At 40.5% G+C, this 21,217-nt stretch overlaps 2 protein-coding genes and 1 non-coding gene across 13 annotated transcripts; 1 reads left to right on the top strand and 2 right to left on the bottom strand.

Annotated features, from left to right (window-relative positions):
- The first annotated feature begins 55 nt into the window (after positions 1-55).
- On the top strand, positions 56-15,076 carry fam83hb (family with sequence similarity 83 member Hb). Of its 5 annotated transcripts, XR_008414450.1 has the most exons (9): positions 56-240; positions 8,010-8,191; positions 8,269-8,601; positions 9,102-9,266; positions 9,357-9,481; positions 9,555-10,082; positions 10,179-12,525; positions 13,135-13,457; positions 13,724-15,076. XR_008414450.1 is itself a non-coding variant. In XM_053864034.1 (8 exons), the coding sequence occupies exons 2-8, from the start codon at positions 8,066-8,068 to the stop codon at positions 13,153-13,155; spliced, it is 3,645 nt and encodes a 1,214-aa protein (XP_053720009.1). In that variant the 5' UTR covers positions 56-240; positions 8,010-8,065; the 3' UTR covers positions 13,156-15,076. The 5 variants fall into 5 exon arrangements, 4 of the variants coding, with proteins under 4 accessions (XP_053720009.1, XP_053720012.1, XP_053720010.1 ...); XM_053864034.1 differs by having other exon boundaries at positions 13,135-15,076; XM_053864037.1 differs by lacking the exon at positions 56-240 and adding an exon at positions 1,407-1,424 and having other exon boundaries at positions 13,135-15,076.
- A 628-nt stretch (positions 15,077-15,704) lies between these two features.
- si:ch211-199g17.9 (uncharacterized protein LOC108180085 homolog) lies at positions 15,705-21,132 on the bottom strand. Of its 7 annotated transcripts, none has more exons than XR_008414387.1 (11): positions 20,936-21,132; positions 20,731-20,783; positions 20,598-20,660; positions 18,987-19,061; positions 18,875-18,922; positions 18,728-18,782; positions 18,344-18,433; positions 18,216-18,279; positions 18,067-18,133; positions 16,564-17,992; positions 15,719-16,307 (listed from the first exon to the last, which is right to left on the bottom strand). XR_008414387.1 is itself a non-coding variant. In XM_053862987.1 (11 exons), the coding sequence occupies exons 2-10, from the start codon at positions 20,765-20,767 to the stop codon at positions 17,925-17,927; spliced, it is 567 nt and encodes a 188-aa protein (XP_053718962.1). In that variant the 5' UTR covers positions 20,768-20,783; positions 20,936-21,132; the 3' UTR covers positions 15,727-16,307. The 7 variants fall into 7 exon arrangements, 5 of the variants coding, with proteins under 5 accessions (XP_053718967.1, XP_053718966.1, XP_053718965.1 ...); XM_053862987.1 differs by having other exon boundaries at positions 15,727-16,307; positions 17,925-17,992; XM_053862989.1 differs by having other exon boundaries at positions 16,190-16,307; positions 17,890-17,992.
- Positions 19,476-19,608, bottom strand: LOC128758262 (U8 small nucleolar RNA). Its single transcript, XR_008414466.1, has one exon. It is a non-coding gene; the product is annotated as a U8 small nucleolar RNA (small nucleolar RNA).
- Positions 21,133-21,217: the final 85 nt, after the last annotated feature.

Genomic DNA, 21,217 nt, shown 5'->3' with positions numbered 1-21,217 from the left:
CATGTCTGTGGGAAAGCCCTCTGGAGCTCAAGTCGCCCAACTTCTTCCTCATTCACCGCGGTGTGCAGCGTCTCAGTGGCACTGGAAGACTCCCACCGCCCCGTGTATCGCAGCTCAGCCCGGGCCTGGAGCGTAGACTTGCCGGCCGGCGGCGGCGGCGGCGGACACCAACTCGATCCGTGGAATGTGACGGAGGATCGGGAGCCACTGGTGCCGAAGAGAGACGAGGACTGCCGAGAGGTACGGAATAAAGACGGACTTTGTACGAAGTGGAACAATAGATGTTACGTATCTTCTCGTTAAGATTCAATCGTCTTACTGTCTTAAACTCAGATTTCCAGTTGGGACGAACCCCGTCCAGGTGTATATTCTATTTCACTATTATTACCGCGTGACGCGTTTATTACGCCTGTCTGTTAAACTGTGAGTGCAAGTCTATTTGTACATTTTCTGCAAGCATGTAGCCGTAATTTAGGTCAAGTTTACCTAGAGGAACAGCTTTGTTTTTTTTTACGTTGACAACATGATGTGCTACAGAATATAGAAGATGAACTTGTGGAAGGTGCGTTCAAGTGCACCTCAGATTTTTTTTTTTTACAATGCTAATGTCAAGGTAGTGCAAACAGAGCACACCTGAGCGAGATAACGCTTGAAATAATTTACTTTCTGCATATGTGAAACTTTTCAAAAATGTAATTTTAACCAGCAAATATTCTCACTAACTTTCTAGCAAAGGATACATTTGCACATCCAGCTTATGAAAGTAGTCGAACTTGATCATACAAAAGGCTTGTTGTTCTCATTAGACAGTATGAAACATGAAAAATGTATGAATGTGGAAGATCAAAGTCGATAAGCTACATCTAATGAATGTATGAAATCAGGCGCAGGCACCACATGTCAAGTTTAGGCTTGTTGGATTTGAATTTTTGAGTGTAATGAAATACAACTGCTGTGTGTCTTGTTAATGCAGTGAGGCTCCACAATGGCTGGCTCCTTAGAATTGTTAAAACATGCATTAGTTTCAAGCTATTAAGTGCTGTTAGAGTGTGTATTGATAGAGAGAATTTTTTTATTATTATTATTTTTAATCAAATACTGACTTGGACATGAACACTGGGTCGTGATCGGAATAACAAAAAGAAGCAGCAGGTTTTAGCTTTCTTAGAGAGTAACCTATTGTTCTCCTAAGCAAGGAGGAGCTCAGTTATCCCAAGAGACTCTGCACAGAGCACCTGGCTCATACAATGAAGGCAGTTGAGGTGATCCTGGCATTTAGTGTGAACGGTAGCGGTCTACTATTCAGATCCAGGATCAAGCACATTTTCACTCCAGCTTGGGAACCATCAGGGAGCACAGCATAGTTGCGGTCCACAACTGAAGAACTCTGATCTTTAGCCGCCCAACACATCCAGGTTAAACAGGTCTCTCTATACCTCCAAGCTATTTACTCATATTCAATTAGTTTTATTTTTTGAGAATATTTATTTGCATTTACAGAAGTGCAACACCTACTACTGCAATGCCATGTCATTTGACTGTTGAGTAAATGTTGAGATTACAAAGTGGAATCTTCCAACCAGCGACAACAAATGTGACTTTGTAGCTATATACTAGAATTTAATCACCGCAGTAAACACTTCAAATTCTACTTCTTGAAATGTTTAGAATCAGCTGGAAATGAAGTGAATGCTGACATAACAATACAGATGTTGTATCTAGGATTGTATCTCATGGGATTCCCAGGTTTCGCTTTGAGTTTGAAAAATCATCAGCAAGTTGAATTACGCGATAGTGAACCACAGCTACATTTAAGCAAAACAAGAAAAGCACTCAATAATGGAACAGAATAAACAGGATTGTTACCACACCATTGCAAATGTGTACACTAATGTTAAGATACCCTTTGCTGTGATTTGGACCCCTACTCGGTCTTTCATTGTTGATTTGTTTTTAAGTGTGAATCTTAAGAACAGCTCAGCGTCTTTGTTGGTCCACTATTACGTGTCTGTTTCTATGTTTGGCATAATGCCATGCAATCTTCTTCATGTGTAACAAGACCATAGCGGTCACCCTACGCAGATAAAGAAATCCTGGTGAGAACCCGGAAACTGAACAGGTGCTACACAAATTTAATCATATGTTTCGCCATGTTGGTTTTCAAAAGAGCTTCATCTGTTGCAGTACTCAGTGGAACTTGTAGTGTGAGTGATGTGTAAAGAAAATTGCGAAATAAGTTGCACACCTCATATGACCCTAAGGCCTTAAGTTAAGGAATATTGTGTTTTTAGGTTGTTGCTTTGCGTTAAATGAGAGGTTTTCAGGAACTCATTGCTCATTTCTACTTTCAAAATGGCTGTTACAAAGTCTGTCACACGTCTCCACCTATAAACTTTGCTCTATCATTCAGCCAGTATCTTTATTGCCGACATTTATAAATCAGCTTTGTTGTTCTCTGCCCTCCACTTTAGCCATCAGTTAGATTTTATCGTAATGAGTCACAGAACTGGAAAAGTCTGACATGTGCACAGTCTGTCTGCCACTTTTATGTGGTGTGACTTAAAGTGGCTCCTCCATGTTGTCAGCATCTTTTATTTCACGTTATTTTTAACATTCGCGCTGTTGTGGTGAAACCATTAAACAGAATGTTTATGAAACATTCTTGCTGTTTCCTGACATTTAGAAGCTGAAAGAACGATCTGAGAGGACTTGTTTTTCAAGCAGAGCCACTGCATGAAAACAGGGCAAAGAAGGGAGGATACACACTCCGTCTCTCACACACTGTACACACTCACCTGGCCAGCAGTGCATCATCTTTTGTGGAGCATTCAACAGTAGCACAGAGGTGTGATGATATACTCACAGTGACAGCAGTCATCTGTGTTTGTGCTTATCTCACTGAGTGAGTTAATCTAAGCAAAAGATGGCAGAGAAAAGTCCTGACATTCGCATCGGCAGATGACTGGCTCGTCCATCCCGACCTGTTCTCAGGTATTCCCTTCTCGCCCTATTCTATTCTGCGAACTGACTGATGAGGTATGGCACATCTATCGAGTTGTTTGTTTAGTGAGGCGTGTTCAGAATGTGAGTTTCTCTGACAAGGAGGCAACCAGGTTTATGTATTTCTTGTAAATACTGAAGCCAAGACAGACCCTTGTCTCCTGTCCCTCCCCTCCACTGTCGATGTGGGTGCAGGAATGTGGAGAATGAGCCGTTCACACGCTTGGTGAGCAAACTTAGACACATCCGAATATTGACTCTGACCATCAGCGGCGGCTGTTGGTCGCAACCAGGATACCCTGCGGTGGTTTAGAGTTTCCGACCGTCTTTGTTATGGAGCATTTAGGCCAGGAAGGTCCTCATGTGAGCAACAGACGCTTTAGATAGGTGAAGCCTCATCTTTGTTTTGTGTCTTTAGTCTACTGTAGAGTTGCTATACCAACCAACAAAGTGGTAATATTAGTTTGAATACCTGACTGTCAGGTGAGGTGTAGGAGGCTTGTCTTACTTTTAACTCTGCAGGTCACAACTCAAGCCGGTCAAATTGTCCCCTTACTCCGGTGCCGAATGGAACCCTCTGCATAATGCAACGTTAAAGAAGAGACTAACATTGTTAAGTATTAAAACCTACATTATTTAACAAGTTCCTTAGGTCATTTTTTCCTATAGTCCAGAGATGATAAAATACATGCCCACTCTCACACCTACTCACAATGAATGAATGAATGAATGAACTGCTATACGTTTTTGGACTGCGGGAACAACACATAAAGCAACAGGGTTTGCCTCAATCTGAAATAAAACACTTTAGTGACACAGTATATACTGAAATTCAGGTATTATTGAGTGGTAAAAAAAAGAGTATTCACTAATCTGATGCTTATTTACATGGCTGTCTGTTGGGGCTTATCCCAGAAAAAATAGGGCAAGAGGTAGGGGATACCCTGGACAGCATACTAGGTCACTCAGGGGACACATCGAGCGACAACCACTGACGATGCTTTCGGAATATGGAAGGCAAAGGGATTTCCCGAAGGAAATCCATGAGAGCAGTGGGATAAAATAAAGCAATTTTATGTAATATTATCAGTCCTGACAGAAGATAGGGATGGAAATAGAAGTACAATTATATTACATTATTTAATATAATCATAAATTCACTAAAGGTTCGGTAGAACTACATATGTGTAAAAGCAATAACAATGATGATGTAGTCTTCTGAGTAAAGGGAGAGGAAATGTGGATGTGGTGTATGTCAATATTTAGCGTATTAACAAGCTGCGTTAGTGGAAACGCAAAAGTCTGAATACAAAATAAGCTGGAACCAGCAGGGGCAAGTAAAGGGCAGAATCCTGCCTCAGGCTTGCTAAATCCACAGGGTTTGGGTACAATAAAACTTGACAAAACATTTTATAATTTTCATTCATGTGTTGCATTTATTATATGTAATTTTAAAAAATGTTATTATGTCTTATAATTGTTAGTTCAAGTTGTTATGCAACAGTTCTGTGACAACGTTTTGTTGTAATCTATGATCCCTGATGAAGGATCTATAAAGAGTCATAAGACATATTTACTGATCAAGGCTTTGTCATTTTTTAAATTGTCAATTTGAGTTCAAATGTATCTACTTATATCAGGTATTCACTAAATCCTAAAAGGTTTTTATCCTTGTTATCTGGTTCAGGCAAATGAGAATATGAAACAGGAGAAATGACAACTACTGATGTTTTAGTTCAGACTTTTGTTGAAGGAGTGTCACAGGGTCTATTACAACCTCTCACCTCAATGCTTCCTGCTGAAACACAGCAGCCACAGTACAAAATAATGCGAAATATTTCATAGCTTTTCTTGTGGTTTGAGGGAATATTAAACATGCAGCAGCATGCAAATATAATTTTGTTACGTAGAACAAGGTTGGGCAAAGATTTTTCCTCTCCCGAGGGAAACGCCCATTTTATGTCTGTGCCCAGTGTGGAACTTTGGATGGGGAACGGCGCACCGCGAAAGCTTGATTTCTATAGCTAAAAATGAGTCAGGAAGTCGCCAATTTGCCCGATGAGTCATAGCAGAGCAACACGATGGAAGTTAACCCCATCCAGGACTAGCAGAGCAGCCCAGTGACTCATGTGGCACCACGTGAAGCAGGTTCTTACTCGGAAAGTGGGCTGTGCCTTCACATTCACAGATGAATGTGGAACTTCACTGCCACTGTTGCACACACTTCCAAATTGCTTACTCATCTTTTCTGTCAGCCCCCCCAAGGTAACATACACCTCACTATTTCAACAGACAGAGAGCACGGCTATCAAATGACAACCTTTTAATTAACCGCACAACTTGCTCCCACTTTTTCATGAAACAATAGATAGACATTGTTGCTGTTACATCAGGCTCTCAGCTTGAAAAGCAACAAATTTACAACACCACCCAACCATTTGTACACATTTCACTTAATTGCATTTACTCCGATTCCTGGCCATTTGATTGACTTCACATGTCTGATATATTAATTACTCCTACACATTAAGGTGACCTTCATATGTTTCCACAATAATGTGTTTACAAAGCAATGTCACCACGCTGATGTCACTTCCTGAATTGAGCAGTAATGTCAATACTGTTCATAGTTTGTTAACAAAACTAACCCAGAGACAAGAAGCTGCTCTTAGACGTTCCCTTGGTTGGCTGTACTGCATAGATGCCACAAGTCAGATGACTGATCCTTGCATATGAAACTCACTTCACTGAGAGCAGTTGCTTGTCCTCTCGATTCTCCTGTAGGTGAGGTTACAATGAAAAGCGCTTCTTTCCTTTTAAGCTTTTAATTGAACAGCACACCGCACTAATCCCTCTCTGGGTCATTTCTCACACATTTTTCTTTTCAAACTTGAGGCCATCCAACCACAGCTAAAGCCTTACACAGAGTTGAATGGGTTATTTCTATGCGCACATCTAACAGACGTATTGCTGTCGCAACAGCTGCCAATTTTTTTTTCTTTGTTTTAGTTTTGAGTGTCGCCATAACGACGGTGCTTGTTATTTGCTCGTTCGCTTTGTGAGCCAAAAATAAAATTTGCTCCTATAAGTCAGATGAAGCAGGTTATTATTTACATTGAGACATTGAACAGCTACTAATCTGCTTGCATGGCATACGTGATCAGCTATCAAAAAGCTGTGCTTGAGATGTTTCTCCAGTCAGTTTAAACCATTTAAAACTGGCACGAAAACTTTGCAATTATATTTAAATCTTTGACACATAATCTAATGAGTTTCAGTCACTTGTTTCACGCATGTCATGTTTTCTAGTTGATAATTATTGAGACAGGATTTCCAACAGTAGATTCAAGCTTGATTCGAACCCTCCTTTGTCCTCTCCAGTTAAGGATTGTGCAAGAACTTTCTCCTCTTTTAAGCCCTATCTTTCTCAACAATGCATAGTTGACAACTTGCTCAGCGGACTAGCACCGTGGCAAAAGATGGAGTCTGAGTAGCGACTCGCAACATGACGCACCAACATGTTTACGAAGTGGAACCTGCCCCTACACCTCCACATGCCTTTCCAACCTCTCCCTTTCACTAGCTTACCTTTGCTCAATATATAATATTATAATGTGAAGGAGTGCATGAAGGTGTGAGGATAGTGTGGAAAAGGGGAAATGTTAAATCATTGTGAAAATCATGAATAGTTTCTATTCCAGACCTTTACTTTTTAAATAATATAGCCCTGGGCTGAATTTTGTCGTACTATGAATATATGACTCAGGTCACGACGACAATTTAACCTGTGGTGGAGAACCTGTAGTTTGTGGAGCAGCAGGGATGTCGAGTGAAATAACGCTTCCATCATTGACTAACATAGATATTTAAGGAATGTTCAGCATCAGTAGAAACTGAAACAACAATGGACTGTGAGACTCAGAATATGAGCTGTTGCCGGTCCACCAAACAGGTCTGATCCGCAGGTGGTTAGAAGGGCTGATGGTGAAAAGTGTTTCCAAGAGAACTCACAATGTTTCTCACCAACTGAGGTCAGACTGCAGGGGCAGCAGTCAAAGCAAAGAGGCCAGAGTTCCCTCTCACTCAAGTTCCGACCTGTTTTCTGCCACCTGTATCCAGAATGTTGCTTTTAGTCACAACATGTAGCTTACAGCCATATATGAGAGTGAGGATTTGTGTCGATCAGAGCCTCTAGAGCTCATACTACATCCTTCCCATACAGGCAGATATTTGGATTCTTCTCTCTAGAGGCCTTTCTCCTAAGAGCCGTGGTCTAATTGAACAATTGATTTGCTTTTTGAGTTCTGTATTAAAGAATTTAAAAAACAACACGACTAAGGTCATTGCCTTGGTACATCTTGGTTTGGTGAAGAAAGTAACAAGTCCATTGTAATTGTAACATTATTGTGACTAGTAAACCTCATTGGAAAATATGTCCTTACAGTGTAGCATGATTTAGCATACATCGACATGCATCAATAAGATTAAGGTCACGCTTTAATACCCTCGACCTCACTCCTACAACTGCAATCTTACAGTGAGCAGTATAATTATAGTGTCATTATCGGAAGACACATCAGAACGACCCGATTTTGGCAAAATTCAAACATCAAGCATCAGTGTATGAAATAAAGACACAGAGTTAGGAAGCTCTTCCAAGTATATGACTGAATAAACTAAGCCAAATCAAGGTAGAAAATATGCAACATAAAAAATAAAACAAGGTAAAACAAGAATTTAGTGTCAACAAATATACAATTAATCTGTAGCTGTGAACATGTAAAAATAAGAATATGCCTTTTTGTGTTGTGGAATACAAAATCAGTTATTTGTTTTGAGTAAACAAACCAAAAAAAAACCAAATATCCCTTCTATCTAGTACCAGTTTATAGTTAATCATCTTCCATTTATCATGTTATTAAGTTTAACTATAAAATTTCATTTACTTCAGTATTTTAACGCATTAAGCAGTACAGTATTTGCTACTAATCTTTCTTTTTTCCTTCTAGTTCTCTAGAATATAATCCCTGCCTCCTCCTGCTCGACCTCTTCCTGCACTGCAAACATGGCTCATCGTTCTCAGAACTCATCGATGGGTGAAAACAACCCACTGCACAAAGACTACCTGCCACCTCACTACAAGGAGGAGTACCGTCTTGCAATTGATGCCCTTTTAGAAAGTGATACAATGGTACGATTCAATCTTGGTGAAAGCATATCTCAGACAGGACTAATGAGATTAACCTGTTCTCCCTCACGTCCAAACAGGGCTATCACGACTTCCTGCGCACAGCAGACGTGGTTAGTTTTCTGGCTCAGCCTGAAATAGATTACATCAAGTCCACAGTGCAAGTCCCCACGAGGACGACCAGCTACCCTGACCTCACGTTCAGCGAAGGACAGAATGATGCCGACGGTTCTTCAGATACCTATTGGCCTATGCAGTCTGACGTGGCGGCTCCGGGTCTGGATCTGGGATGGCCAACAATCCCGATTAGTGGGATTGGAGCCACAGAAGTCACCACTCTAGTCAACCCATCTGACCCAGACATGCCAAGCATCAAGGAGCAGGCCAGAAGACTCATCAAGAACGCTCGGCAGGTAACTGATAGAGAAGGACAGAGCTCAAATGCCCAAATTTGTTGTTACTATTTGTCTCCCTTGAAAACAGTTCTGCCTTTTTTCCGACGCCAACAGTGGAGTCACCTTTATTTCCTTTGGTTTAAGATGACGAATGCAATTGAAAGGTTGCATGAATCATTATTAATTTACTGAACTGGATAGACTGGCTTAGGTCAAAAAGTTGTGTGCCTCCATTTTCCTTGTGTCACTGCATCTTTTATTTGTTGCTAAGTATATGACAAGTTGATGACAATTACTTTTGACACGCTTGTTGCTGTCATACTTATTCTGCAAAATTCTGTCATCAAGTTAGTCAACACTTTCTTACTCAAAGGATTAAATTAAGGCGCGTGTTCTTGAGAGCCAAACCTACTGGGATATGACTGGGGTCACTGACAGCCTCCCCGTAGATGAGTCTGTACTCAGTCAAATAGAGGGCCTTGGCTCTCATTAACAAATATGTGCTTGCTGTCTTTCAGGTTATTGCTATTGTGATGGACATGTTCACAGATGTGGACATTTTTGCCGACCTTTTAGACGCCGCAGCACGCCACGTCCCTGTTTACATTCTGCTTGATGAACACGATTCCCACCACTTTCTCTCAATGGTGATGAACTGCAAAGTCAACTTGGATCTAATTCCTGTGAGTTTTCAATAATCCCAGTTGACCAGGGTTATTATTGACAAACATTGAAGCAAAAATCGGTTCTTGTTTTTTTTGTTTTTTTTACAGATGATGCGTGTGAGATCGGTACCAGGTATTACCTATTATTCACGCTGCGGGAAAACCTTCAAAGGTCAGGTGAAGGATCGCTTCCTCCTGGTTGACTGCAGAGCTGTGCTCAGTGGTAGTTACAGGTGAGACGAGGATTTGTGTTTGGATGGGACTAGTTTGATCATAATCTCACTGTTGGGTCTTTCGATTTAACAGTTTCATGTGGTCTTACGAGAAGATTCACCGCTGCATTGCCCACCTCTTCCTGGGGGAACTGGTCGCTTCTTTTGATGAAGAGTTCCGGATTCTTTATGCCCAGTCGGAGCCTCTTGTCATTGACCCGTCACATGCTGTACCTGACACCAGCAATTACTTAAGCAGCCAATTTGGCTTGAAGAGGTCCCAGTCTTTACGGAATCCTATAGGCTTCCGAAGGCAACATGAGCTCCCATCTGCCTTCCCCTATGGAGACAACGCTGCACTTCCTTTCCGGAGGAATGACCCATTTCGCCACACAATGGAACCAGGGACAGGAGTTACAATCGGGAAGTATTCCCAACAGCAGTTCCGACCGCAACAGTCATATATAGACCAGGGCAGGTCTATTGTCTCCAGGCCGGAGATTAGTGGCAGTGGTTTCAAAAGACACAGCTACGCTGAGGGTACCCAAGAAAACTACACATCTTCAAGGCAATACATGAAGCACAGAGTCATGAATAATTTGGATGAGACTGATTTTCACAGGTGAGTCATCTCCTCCTTCTATTTGGAGTCACATCCTATCAACAATGCATCTCTTATGACAACCTTGTCAATGTTTTCTTGCTTCATCTTTTGCAGAGACCAGACCCAAAGTAGCCATTTCTACTCTGATGGGCCTGGACCAGGTTCTGGTCATGGACACTATGACAGACTTCGTGGCTACCCCTCACATCTCTCCATCGACCAACATTCTGACTCCAGTTTCCGTTCAGATCGGGGACCCACTGCAGGAAACTATGGAAGACCACATTTTTCATCTGAAGATTTAAGTCTACCAGAGGGCCTCCTACCACCTCCTGTAGCTGGAAGATATGAAGGAGGCCACTCTAACAAAAGACCAACCATTGGTCAACCATATACCTGTCTGGCTTCACCAACACAGCCTCATCCCCCTGCTAAGAAACCATTCTCTTATGAAAGATTGGAACCAGATCCAGATCAGGATGACAATGCTAAGCAAGGCTTGAGGAATTACAGACTCAATTCATATCTTAGTGCGTATGAAAACTACGTAGAGGAAGGTCTAAACCAACAAATAGGCCCAGATGCATTTGATGATGCCCTGCCATCTCAGGATCCCACTGCAGCTGAAGGATCATCACATTACTTTGGAAAAAGGGATCAACCAATGGTCCCTCCAAAGCCAAGACCAGATATCCTGAAACCACGTTTTGGGAAGCCTGTCTCACATGACAGCACAAGTTTTGACTCTTCCCTTTCAAAGACCACAATGGATTTGCTACCTTCAGCAAGTATACTAGAGAAAAGAGAAAAGGAAGCCGAGAAGGAACGAGAGCGAGACGGAACAAGAGAGGTTGGCGTTGATGTGGGGGTCAAAGAGGCTCCTGAACTCCTTCTGTCAAAGCACGAGTCATTCCGGTCACGGATTAACCCACACCTACAGCGAAGCTCTCGGCTACGTTCCTCACTTATCTTCTCCTCCTCCAAGGCGGAGATGCACAGTGGAAGCCTTGGCATGAAACCAGCCACCGAAGATGATGAGGAGCTTGACCTTGGCCGCACTACCTCCATCGTGTCCCAAATCCTGGAAAAGAGGAGATCGATAACTCGGGAGCCTTTCCAGTGGAGAAAAAAAACGGAGGAAAAAATTCAGGAGTCAGAACAAGAGAAACCAGAAAAAGTGGAAGAGAAAGATGAAAAGCCACCAGAGAAAGTGACTCAGGAGAAAGATGACACAAAGATGGAATACCAGAAGCTTAAAGATGTGAAGTCACTCACAACTTCCAAGGCTGATGAAGACATCAGTGCACTTCCAACAGTCAACATGAATGACCCAGCCAGTCGACTACAATATTTCAAAGATCTTGCAGCCAAGAGAAAAGTCACAAAAACTGAGACAGAATCAAAGTTGAGAGTCACGGGACCATCTGAAATCAAGCCAGAAGAGTCAAAGGAACCTCTCAAACCACAACAAACCACAACAAACCCGAGTGTCTCCAATGGGTCTTCAGAGCCTGAACGGAAGAAGCCAGACGTAGCCAGCAAACTCAAACTAGCAGATCTTGAAAAGAAGGAGACTCATGGTTCCTCAAAGCCACCTTTAATCCCATCTAAACCTCAACTCAGCTACTTGAAATCACTGGAGCCTTCTCAAACTAACAAAGAGGAAAATGCATCAGATGGGCATAAAAAGGACATTTTCAAATTAAAGCCGCTTCCATCACCTAAAATTTTCAAGAAGGATCCCCTCAAGCTGAAGGGGTTAAACCCACGCCGCTCCTGCGGTGAAGAGATTCTGACCGGAGATGCCACAGATGCAGAAAAGAGTGAAATGAAAAAAATCCGCTCTCATAGTTCTTCAACTCTGCCACGTGAATATGCAAAAGAGCAAAAGGGATCCAACACGTCAATCAACACGCTTGGGACTGATGGCAAGAGTGAGGGAAAGACGCTCGACTTCCTGAAGAAGCAGACTCAAAAACTGAAGGGAATGTTGGGCACCAAGGACAAAGACAAAAAGACTGCAGCGGAAGATCGGGGCATGAGCTCTGTCAAAGAGCTGGTAGAGGACTACAACAAAAAACAGGGCACATCGACTAAAGATACGGGATCCGCCTCGACCGAGCAAACTACTGCGAATCACAAATCGTCAACCCCTACAGCTGCACCTACGCGCACCTACCAGTCCCCCACAAGCTCTGTTATTTTCAGCAGTAACCTGAGAGACGACACCAAAGTCATCCTGGAGCAGATCTCAGCCAACAGCCAGAAGAACCGACAGGAGCGAGAACAAGAGACGGGAGCAGATAAAGACAGCGATTCTGGGGAGAAAGGGTTGGACAGACAGAACTCCATAAAGAGAGGAAGATTCCTTCGACCGATTGGCAATGTGCAGGAGAGAGAAGGACTGCTTAAAAGAATCGAGAGCCTGAGGAAGGAGAAGAAAGTCTACAGCCGCTTTGAGGTATCACAGCAACACTGCAACGTTAGCACCTGCATCTTAGACATGATAGACATGATAGCAGTTCGTTTCAAAAATACAAATATCCATGGCACACTATGTTTGGGTACCTAAACAGAAGACATTAAACAGGACTGTAAAATGTAAAAATAAAATGCATGCGGCGAAGATGACAGATTTACATTTGAAATTATATAAACTATAAACCAAGCAGCAATGAGAAATGTGTCAGCCACCCAGAATACTTTTGTCTTTCTGTTATTGTGAATAAGGGCCCATTATCAGCTAAATCTCAAATTCGCTGTCATCAACATTCCAGGCAAAAATATGAAATTACCATCATATATTGATATTTCATAAAAATAAATGCCATCATGGTCAAATAAAAAGAATTAGAATTCAAGCAGCTTTATGTTGATTTATTGTATTTACTGTGTGATGCTAAGTTTAAAAAGATGGACGCAATATCTAACAAATGTGAAAGCAAAATGCTATAGATGCACTACAGTTTTATAATCCACTAACAGCCTTATTATCGACAGCATTGAACTCACGATTGTGGATGGATGTTGTACACGTTGTACACTGATTCCCTTGTTGTTCTGTTCACAGATGGGCAATAGCCTGGGATAACGAAAAGAAGAGGAGTGGCCTTTTTCTGGGGGGGTGAGAATCTATTTATGCAAGATGATCAAAGAGACTCCAATGTGCCAACTACACTTTCAAAGTACCACTGTGACTCCACGCTGCAGCCCTTCTTGGACTTTCACATCAAGTAGTAAGACTTTAAGAATAATAAGAATAAAATAACGTAAATGGAATGTGCCTTCTTGCCAAAGTCGGGACCAACTTTACCTTAAATGGTGCATGTGTAAAAGGAGAGTGACTGGTTGAAGAGTGGCCGCAAGGGATAATGGTTCAGCCAAAAGAAAAAGGTAGGGCATTTGTCCTTTTACTGAGCTAATAGGAGTGTGACTAAGGGAGAGAGATTAACAGGGAACATTTTGTACCTCAGGGAAAATCAATGAATTTGCGGCTGTAGTACTTCTGTAATGCAACTACAGTGTTCATACAAGGCTGATGACTATATTTTGTTTAATTAATCTGTGCCAATGTTTTAGGATTTTTTTTGCAAAAGCAAAAATTGACCCGTGTGTACTTGAAAGAATAAGGTGATACGTATTTATTTCGTCCTATCTAGCCCACTGTATTCAAATGGATTTAGCCCCTTTCACTTCGAAGTAGTGGAATCAGAGTTGACAAATCACAACAGATCTATAAAGGACGCCACCCAAACGTTTTGACTGTACCTGAGATGAAAGAGATCATCGATGCAAGGCAAGCTCTACAAAAGTGAAGGACATCAGGGGGTGGACAGAGCAAGGGAACTAGTGGTTGACCAGGTAGCATGAGAGGTAGGTGAGGCAGGTTTGACTGGAAGAGCTCCACCTTCTTGTTTTTTGCATCTCTTAAGGATTGTCCTGGTATGCAACAGCTGCCAGCCCTGAAAGACCTACAGGGTGGAACCAGATGGAGAGATGATCACTTTCCTTTCTGACACTGCATGACCTGAGGCATGGCCTCACATTGTCATGTACAATCAAGATGGAGATGGGAATACTTTCTAGCCCACGGTTGAATTCAAAGAGAGCTGATAAAATTCTGAACTCAAGAGATAAAAGCTCACGTCACAACAGTTTTACATCGATCTGAGGCTGTGGTATTAAACATAAAAGTAGACAGAATTTGCTCAGTCAATTTCAGTGAAAACAGGACACATGACTCATTGTGGCTGTGTACAGGTTGTGGTACTTTACTGAAGCACAATGTCAACATTATATTTCAAATGGATGTGTCAACCTGGTGAGACGAGTAACCTGGCCGGTGCATCAAAGGGTGGAAATTAAGCTGGAAGTAAAAACTCATTCTCCCAGTGCAGATATTCTCACAGTACCAAAAATCACAAAGCATTTTTTAGTTGCGCTGGCTAACAGCTTGCACACTTGTTGTTCAAGTCCCCACACCACATGGCACTACACGCACACTGTAGGGGTAGCAGAGTAGAGGCTCTCTAGGACTTCACCCTCCAGAGATTACATAATGTACTTTTGTTTTGAAGTGTCAAAAGAACATGGAATAAGAATTTGAAGCTGCAATGTAAATATATAATTAAGTACTTTGTAAATAAATGTGGACAGATGCTCTTTTCCCAATACATAAAAAAGTGTTTTTTAATTCAATAAAAAGTAACTTCCAGAATCAAACACTCAAAAGCCCAACGGAGGAGGAGGAGTACCACTGCACATGCCGCTTCTGAGGAAAACTCCCTACAAAAGACCTCCTTCCTCTTTGTTGGTCTGCAATCATGGACCAAAGACTGAGCTCAACAAATGGTACACTTTTTTATGTCTTCCATCGACCAAATAATATATGTTTAAAGTGCATTTGCATAAAGAGTATTTCAATGTGGACACTTTATTGACTTTTTTTAATTTGAGTATTAGAATGTAAATAGTGGAACAATAAATGGTCGGTTAAAGCTACCAGTCTTGAGATTTTCATTCTCTCTTACGATAGTAGTTTGTGTTTCGATTGAAATTGTTGTCGGAATTAGGTTTAAGAATGGTATGAATGGTTCTGAATGAGAAGAACCCAGTACATGATCCTGACACACACAAGGAAAGTGTATTGGCTCAATGATTTCAAGGAGTTGAGCAAGAAGACAAGAAATTCTTACAGGAGGAACATCCTAATGTAAGATAAGGTAACATAACAGGCCAAGTTCAATATTTAACGCAAATAATGTTGGGAAGATCACAAGTACATTCAACCTGTTCTGATCATGGAGTAAGGATGTACCAACAACTTCATGGCATCACCATTATACATAGTTAAAAATTGCTGTCACATAGTTTTTGAAAGGCAACATGAATGAGGTGTTAATCTTTTAAACATGATCATTAATCCATTGTAAACAAGCCAATTTATTGTGAGTCATTTACTCATTCTAATGGCAAAGAAAAAGAATCAAGACATTAAAAGAAGCATGTGACATGATATGACTATGATACAACATAATTAAACAGTTAATAAAATCTAAACAGGCATTACATCATGATTCCAAAAGGGGTGGAACTGAAGTGTGTATGTAGAGTGGCTGACAAAAAGACTCACACTGTGATGTGATATTACAGTTTATTAAATCGGAATGGAAGACTGAAAAATAACCCAAAGATCCAACAGATGGTGTCACTGAACATCACGAACAGAAGCCAGACGAATCTGAAACCCAAAATATATGGTTGCGGTCAAAACTCTCAGGAAGCAGAATAACACAAGCAAAACACAAAACAAAGGAAAAAACCCACACTAACAAAGGTTTAAGTACTTAAGGCCCATTTATGGTCTCTTCACGTACGAAATTGTACCCTCCGTTTCAAACAATGTTACACCACCACCATCACCGATCACATACTTTCATGCGTTCTTTACATTGGTATTGCTGTTCACCAACATATCCAACATGGGGAGCAGCCCATAGTAAAAGGACAAATTCCAAAGCAAACATGCCAACTGAGGAAGAAAGACGGATGACGTACCCCTTGCACAGAAGACGAAACGGAGGATACATTGTGGGAGGTGGTGGTCGGTGAGGTTGTTAAATATATTGCTACTGGAGGACAGAGAATTGCCACCGTTGTTTTCTTCGTGTCTCTTCAGATCTACGTATCACTGCCCCCCTACTGTTTCTGGTGGTACTGCTCCATCTGGCCCGCATCCATGGGCTTTGTGCAGAACATGCAGAAATACGGACAAAATGAATGTAAAGCGCAGACAAAAGGATCTATTCGTATTCAGATTGATATATAATGTTGAGTAAAAACGGGCCTAAAAACAATAAGCACATATGAGTGTCAACACCCATTTATGGTACAGGACCAAACAAAATTACACCGAATTTAGCTAAGAAACTTGGGCACCAGAGCAAAAACAAGCACAACATCCCAGTCTACAAAACTTGACAGAGTAGAGCCAGGTTACCAGTGTTGAGATGCTGCAAGTGGTCGAGCACTGATTGATCAATGAGTTCCAGCTGGGAAGCTCAAAGAGACGGCTAGGGGAGGTTCAAGTGCATGCACAAAATAAAAGAAAACTCAAATAGAACGAAACACATGTTGTGAGCGAGCTCAGTTATCTGGGTCATCACGCAACTAAGGTTTGAATAAGACTTTGAATGTGTTTGAATATTCAACTGGATCATGCAGGTAGCCATAGTGAGGCCTTTGATGTTTTTAAACCCTTAATATAAAGGTTTGTCAAGTTTGTGATCCTAAAACAGGTCCTGAGAGGTCACAACAATAGGGACTTTGGACCAAAATACTTGTTTGAATAATCTGAGTAAAAACACCCTTTGTGATAAAAAAAAAAAAAAAAAAAAAAGCTTAAAAAGAGAACGATACTGTTGAATTTCAGATGACACTCTTCCCCAAAATAAACCTGAATGGTCATATGAGTATCTTTAACTTGATGTTTTTTTGTAATTACTTTATGAACATAGTTTGGATTTGTCAGTCCATTAGGAGCCACAAGTTAGTAAATTAATTGAAAATATAGTGTACATTAATAACAGCGTCATCTGAGGCAACCATTCTTGAAAATGCATATGAAGACAATGAAGTAAAAAAAAAACAAGCATTTGAGCAATCTTAATCAATCCTATTTACAACAATATTAAAAATAATTAAAATATATATATTTTTATATATTAGCAGCCCTTCTTCAAGAGCCACAAATTCAACAAACACTGCAAGAAATCTAGACCTTTTAGACCTATTTTTGTCTGCTTTTTGGAAACCACCTGTAATCTTCAGAATCAAAACCAGGAAAACCAGGAATTTGAATAAGGAAATTCATTCGGACGTTAACAGGTAGTGCCTGACAAACAACATACCAAATCAGAAGCTCAAGATCAAGCGCAATCAATTTTACTTTATTTTTGTTTCGTTTTTCTTATTGGTTTTAAGGATGATCTCAACCTTTAGAAGGTGCTTCGCAGGGTCAGTCACTGAAAGTTTAGTGAGGATGAGCATTAGCAGGATGAAAGACGGTCTTCAAAAAGGTTTCCAGCATTTTACTGACTTAAAATCTATTTATTGTTACATATTTTACAGCACACACTGTAGATAATTATATGACGAATGTGTGACACAGTAAAGAACCAATCTTATGCATCAAGAAGGACGACGTAACCAGAGAACGATTAAGAAGATGAACCTGAGAATTAATGTTATTTAACAACATGCTTTAAAGCAAACAATTAAATTGACAGTAATTGTCTACCAACTTAGTGGCATATTTATTCCCCACATTTGTTTTATCCAGATGATGTCCAACACCATTACTTAGTCCTGCTGATTCGCCTTCTCCCAAACCTCCTCAAGGCGGCGCAGCTGATCCAATTTATGCTCTTCTACAAATGAAGGGATAAATGAAATCACGTTGAGGAAGACCGTTGACAGAATGAGAAATGCAAGTGTCATTTACCAGCTGACAACAGCTGCTGCTTTGCAATTCTTGCTTTCTCTATTTCAGCTGGGAGTCGCTTTGGATACTAAACAGGCAGTTTCCATTATCTTATCATGGATGTCACCAGCACTTCATTGCAATCGCTTATGAAAGTGAAACAAACTCACGAAAAAAGCGTAAAGCTTCTTATGCAGCTCCAGAAGTTGCTGAAGGTGATTCTCAAAGATCATTCTAAGGAAAACACGCCGATTGAAGTAGACGGAACCGATGCAACTTCATGCCTTCAGGTTTGTACCTTTGCTTTCGATGTTTGAGTTTGACCTCCTGGATTTCACATCTGTACTGTCTGAGCAATTCCATGACCCTTCGATTCTCCTCGACCAGCCTGAAACACAGTAACAACAGATTTGATCATTTATATCATGTTCAAGTTTCATGTTTTTCTGTGAACTGTCACTAAGTGCCAACACAGTAAAGATTTACTGACATCTAGTGGTGATATTTTTAAATTGCTGTTGGCGATTTTCCTTTTCGCTACAGAAAATGCGACAATTCTCTTTCACAACATCGACAACATCGCTTTGATAATGACACTGTCTTAAGTGATCAGTAGGTGTATAATTCAGAACCATTATTATCAAATCAATATTATCTTAGTCTAGTCTTTGAAAAGACTTACTTGATAGACTCCTGCTCAAACTCTTTGCACTGGAAATTTAGCTTATGGCACATTTCTGCAAAAAATGACACTTTACTTTTTAGATTATTTTACTTCAGAGGCTCACACAAATACACTCCATTAAAAAATGCCAGATAAAACAAGTACCTTGTTTCAGGTTGTAAATTTCATCCAGTTGGCTTGCCTTGATCTGCACTGTAACATCCATTAACTCATGTTACACTTCATACCGTTTATCATTAGAAAAATTGTTTCTTACGAGCATCGTGTTGCCTGGTAAGCGAGTCATAGAGGGACTTCACCGAGTTGATTTTGTCTTCGATCATTGTTCTTCCTAAAGAAAAAACACCAAAGAACGTTGGTCTGAGAGCAACAGTGACATTTATTTGTTTGCTGAAAGAGTCCAACAAACAGCGTGCTGTATAATACTGAGATCTAGTGGCATAAGTGCGCATGACGCTTTAGAAAGCTGCAAAACCGTATAAGTAAAATATACACCAGTCAGTCATGGTGATCGTCTCGAAGAACCGCCAACATGAGACTCGGGTTTTCTATTTTGATTATACTAAAGTTGTTTGTAATTCCACTTATTGTTGTTCAGATGCTAATGGTTTGTACTAATAAGGGCTTTGGCCCCCGTGTTTTCTTTAATTGTACTTCCGGAAAGACAGTCCGTCTTTACAATGAGTTTTACAAAGAAGAAGCGATTGTCTCATCAATTTATAACTTTTCTTATGTACATCTTCAAATCAGAATGGACGTTACTGGGTGTTGTCGTTCCCAATAAGTCAGAGACAATAATCATCTCTCATTGATCTCCATTCATCATATTCTGCAACTCCTCGGAAGGAGTAACAGGTAAGGATGTACCTCACTGAAGATGACGTCAATGCACGCGACGGCAGGACAGGATCACTGCGCTTCCACTGGTCACTTACGGTACTTACATTCTCAGAACCAAAATCGTTTGCGTCACCGAGTCGGTAAACCACGCGAGAGCGTTTATGATGCGGTAATAACCGGGAGTTGGCTCGTTTTTGTGATACTAACACCAAAAAGTTGTGACAAGGAGACGCCATTAAGGTGACGTCACAATAATGCTGGTTTCCCATTGGTGCACTTTTACAAAATGCTTTGGACGATAACAGACTCGCTTGACATTAAAGTTTGGGTGCATTGTCATGACTATTCAATACAAGGATCTCAATAGCGGGTGAAATATCAGCAACGACAGAGCGGTTGGATCGAAAAATTTGTTTGATAGGGCCTCAAACCGGAAGCGAAGAATCTAGAATGTGACGTCATGTCCGTTTAACTAGCTTTTTTTTTTTTTTTTTTTTTTAGAAAGTGCTGTGTTGTAAAATATATGTTGACAAAATAATGAATGAATAAAACGTATGTTTTTTTTTATACTCAGAACTGTTACGCTTTATTTATTTAAACCAAAAAGGTTTTAGATACGTCTGTAAACCAAATGAAAGTAAATAATTAGTTGGGGGTTTTAGTAAAGTCAGCACAGGTTGACAAGAAGTCCGGTTTTTTGACTGCTACAAATGGCGGCCGGTCTCTGCAGTGCATTTAAGGTTAAAATATATACAGGTTGACATTTTTAGACGATGCGTTTGACTCCCTGTAATGTCGGGGAGACATAACCAACCACGTAACACACAAAAGGGAAAAAAAAAGAAGAATATCACTCACTGTAACAACTGTCACAATATGATTCGGAGTAACATCATACGTAAGACTACAAAACTTATTGAAACTGTTGCGTTGATAACAACGTAACAACTGTCTTCCGCCTTTCAACTGCACATAAAAATAAGATTACATAGATAAGTAATTTCTCCGAACAAATATAAGAGAATACCTAGTTGCAGTTTCTTGAGTTCGTCCACCAAGGCGTCAACTCTGGGCTCTGGCATTTCTTCGCCTGGATAAAATAACAGGAGATAAATGTACGTAAATGTATTTATATGTTTATTTTTATTTTTATTTTTCACCTTCCACTGGTGCTGCTCCCCTCTTTTGTTCCTCCATGTGTCACGCGGTCAATCTGTCATTTAATTATCGCATTTAAAACAACGATTCAAGTCAGTACCACATTGAAATAATAAACACGTCAGAGTTCGTTCATGTAACATTCGGTCAATGAACACTAATTTCAATTTAAATGAAATGCAACTCAATTAAACATTTTTAAATTACCTTAACCTTAAGAACAGCTAGCTTGTCGGTGGCACGTCTACGATACCGGTTGTTACGTGTTAGCTAAGTACTAGTTTCGTCTCTGCTAGCTTTGTTAAAATAGAACACCTAGGTTTTTTTTTACCTTAAAATTTATATTATATTATATTATATTATATTATATTGAAACCTTTTGTTTATGTTTCTGTGTGGCACCATGTAATTATAAACAATGCTAGGTGTTCTATTTTAACAAAGCTAGCCGGGACGAAACTAGTACTTAGCTAATAGGTTATTTATTTT

This window comes from Synchiropus splendidus, chromosome 4, assembly GCF_027744825.2.
Source record: "Synchiropus splendidus isolate RoL2022-P1 chromosome 4, RoL_Sspl_1.0, whole genome shotgun sequence".
NCBI classification, from domain to species: Eukaryota; Metazoa; Chordata; class Actinopteri; order Syngnathiformes; family Callionymidae; genus Synchiropus; species Synchiropus splendidus.
Note: the sequence above shows the minus strand (reverse complement) of the source record. Positions and strands in the feature narration are given on the sequence as shown.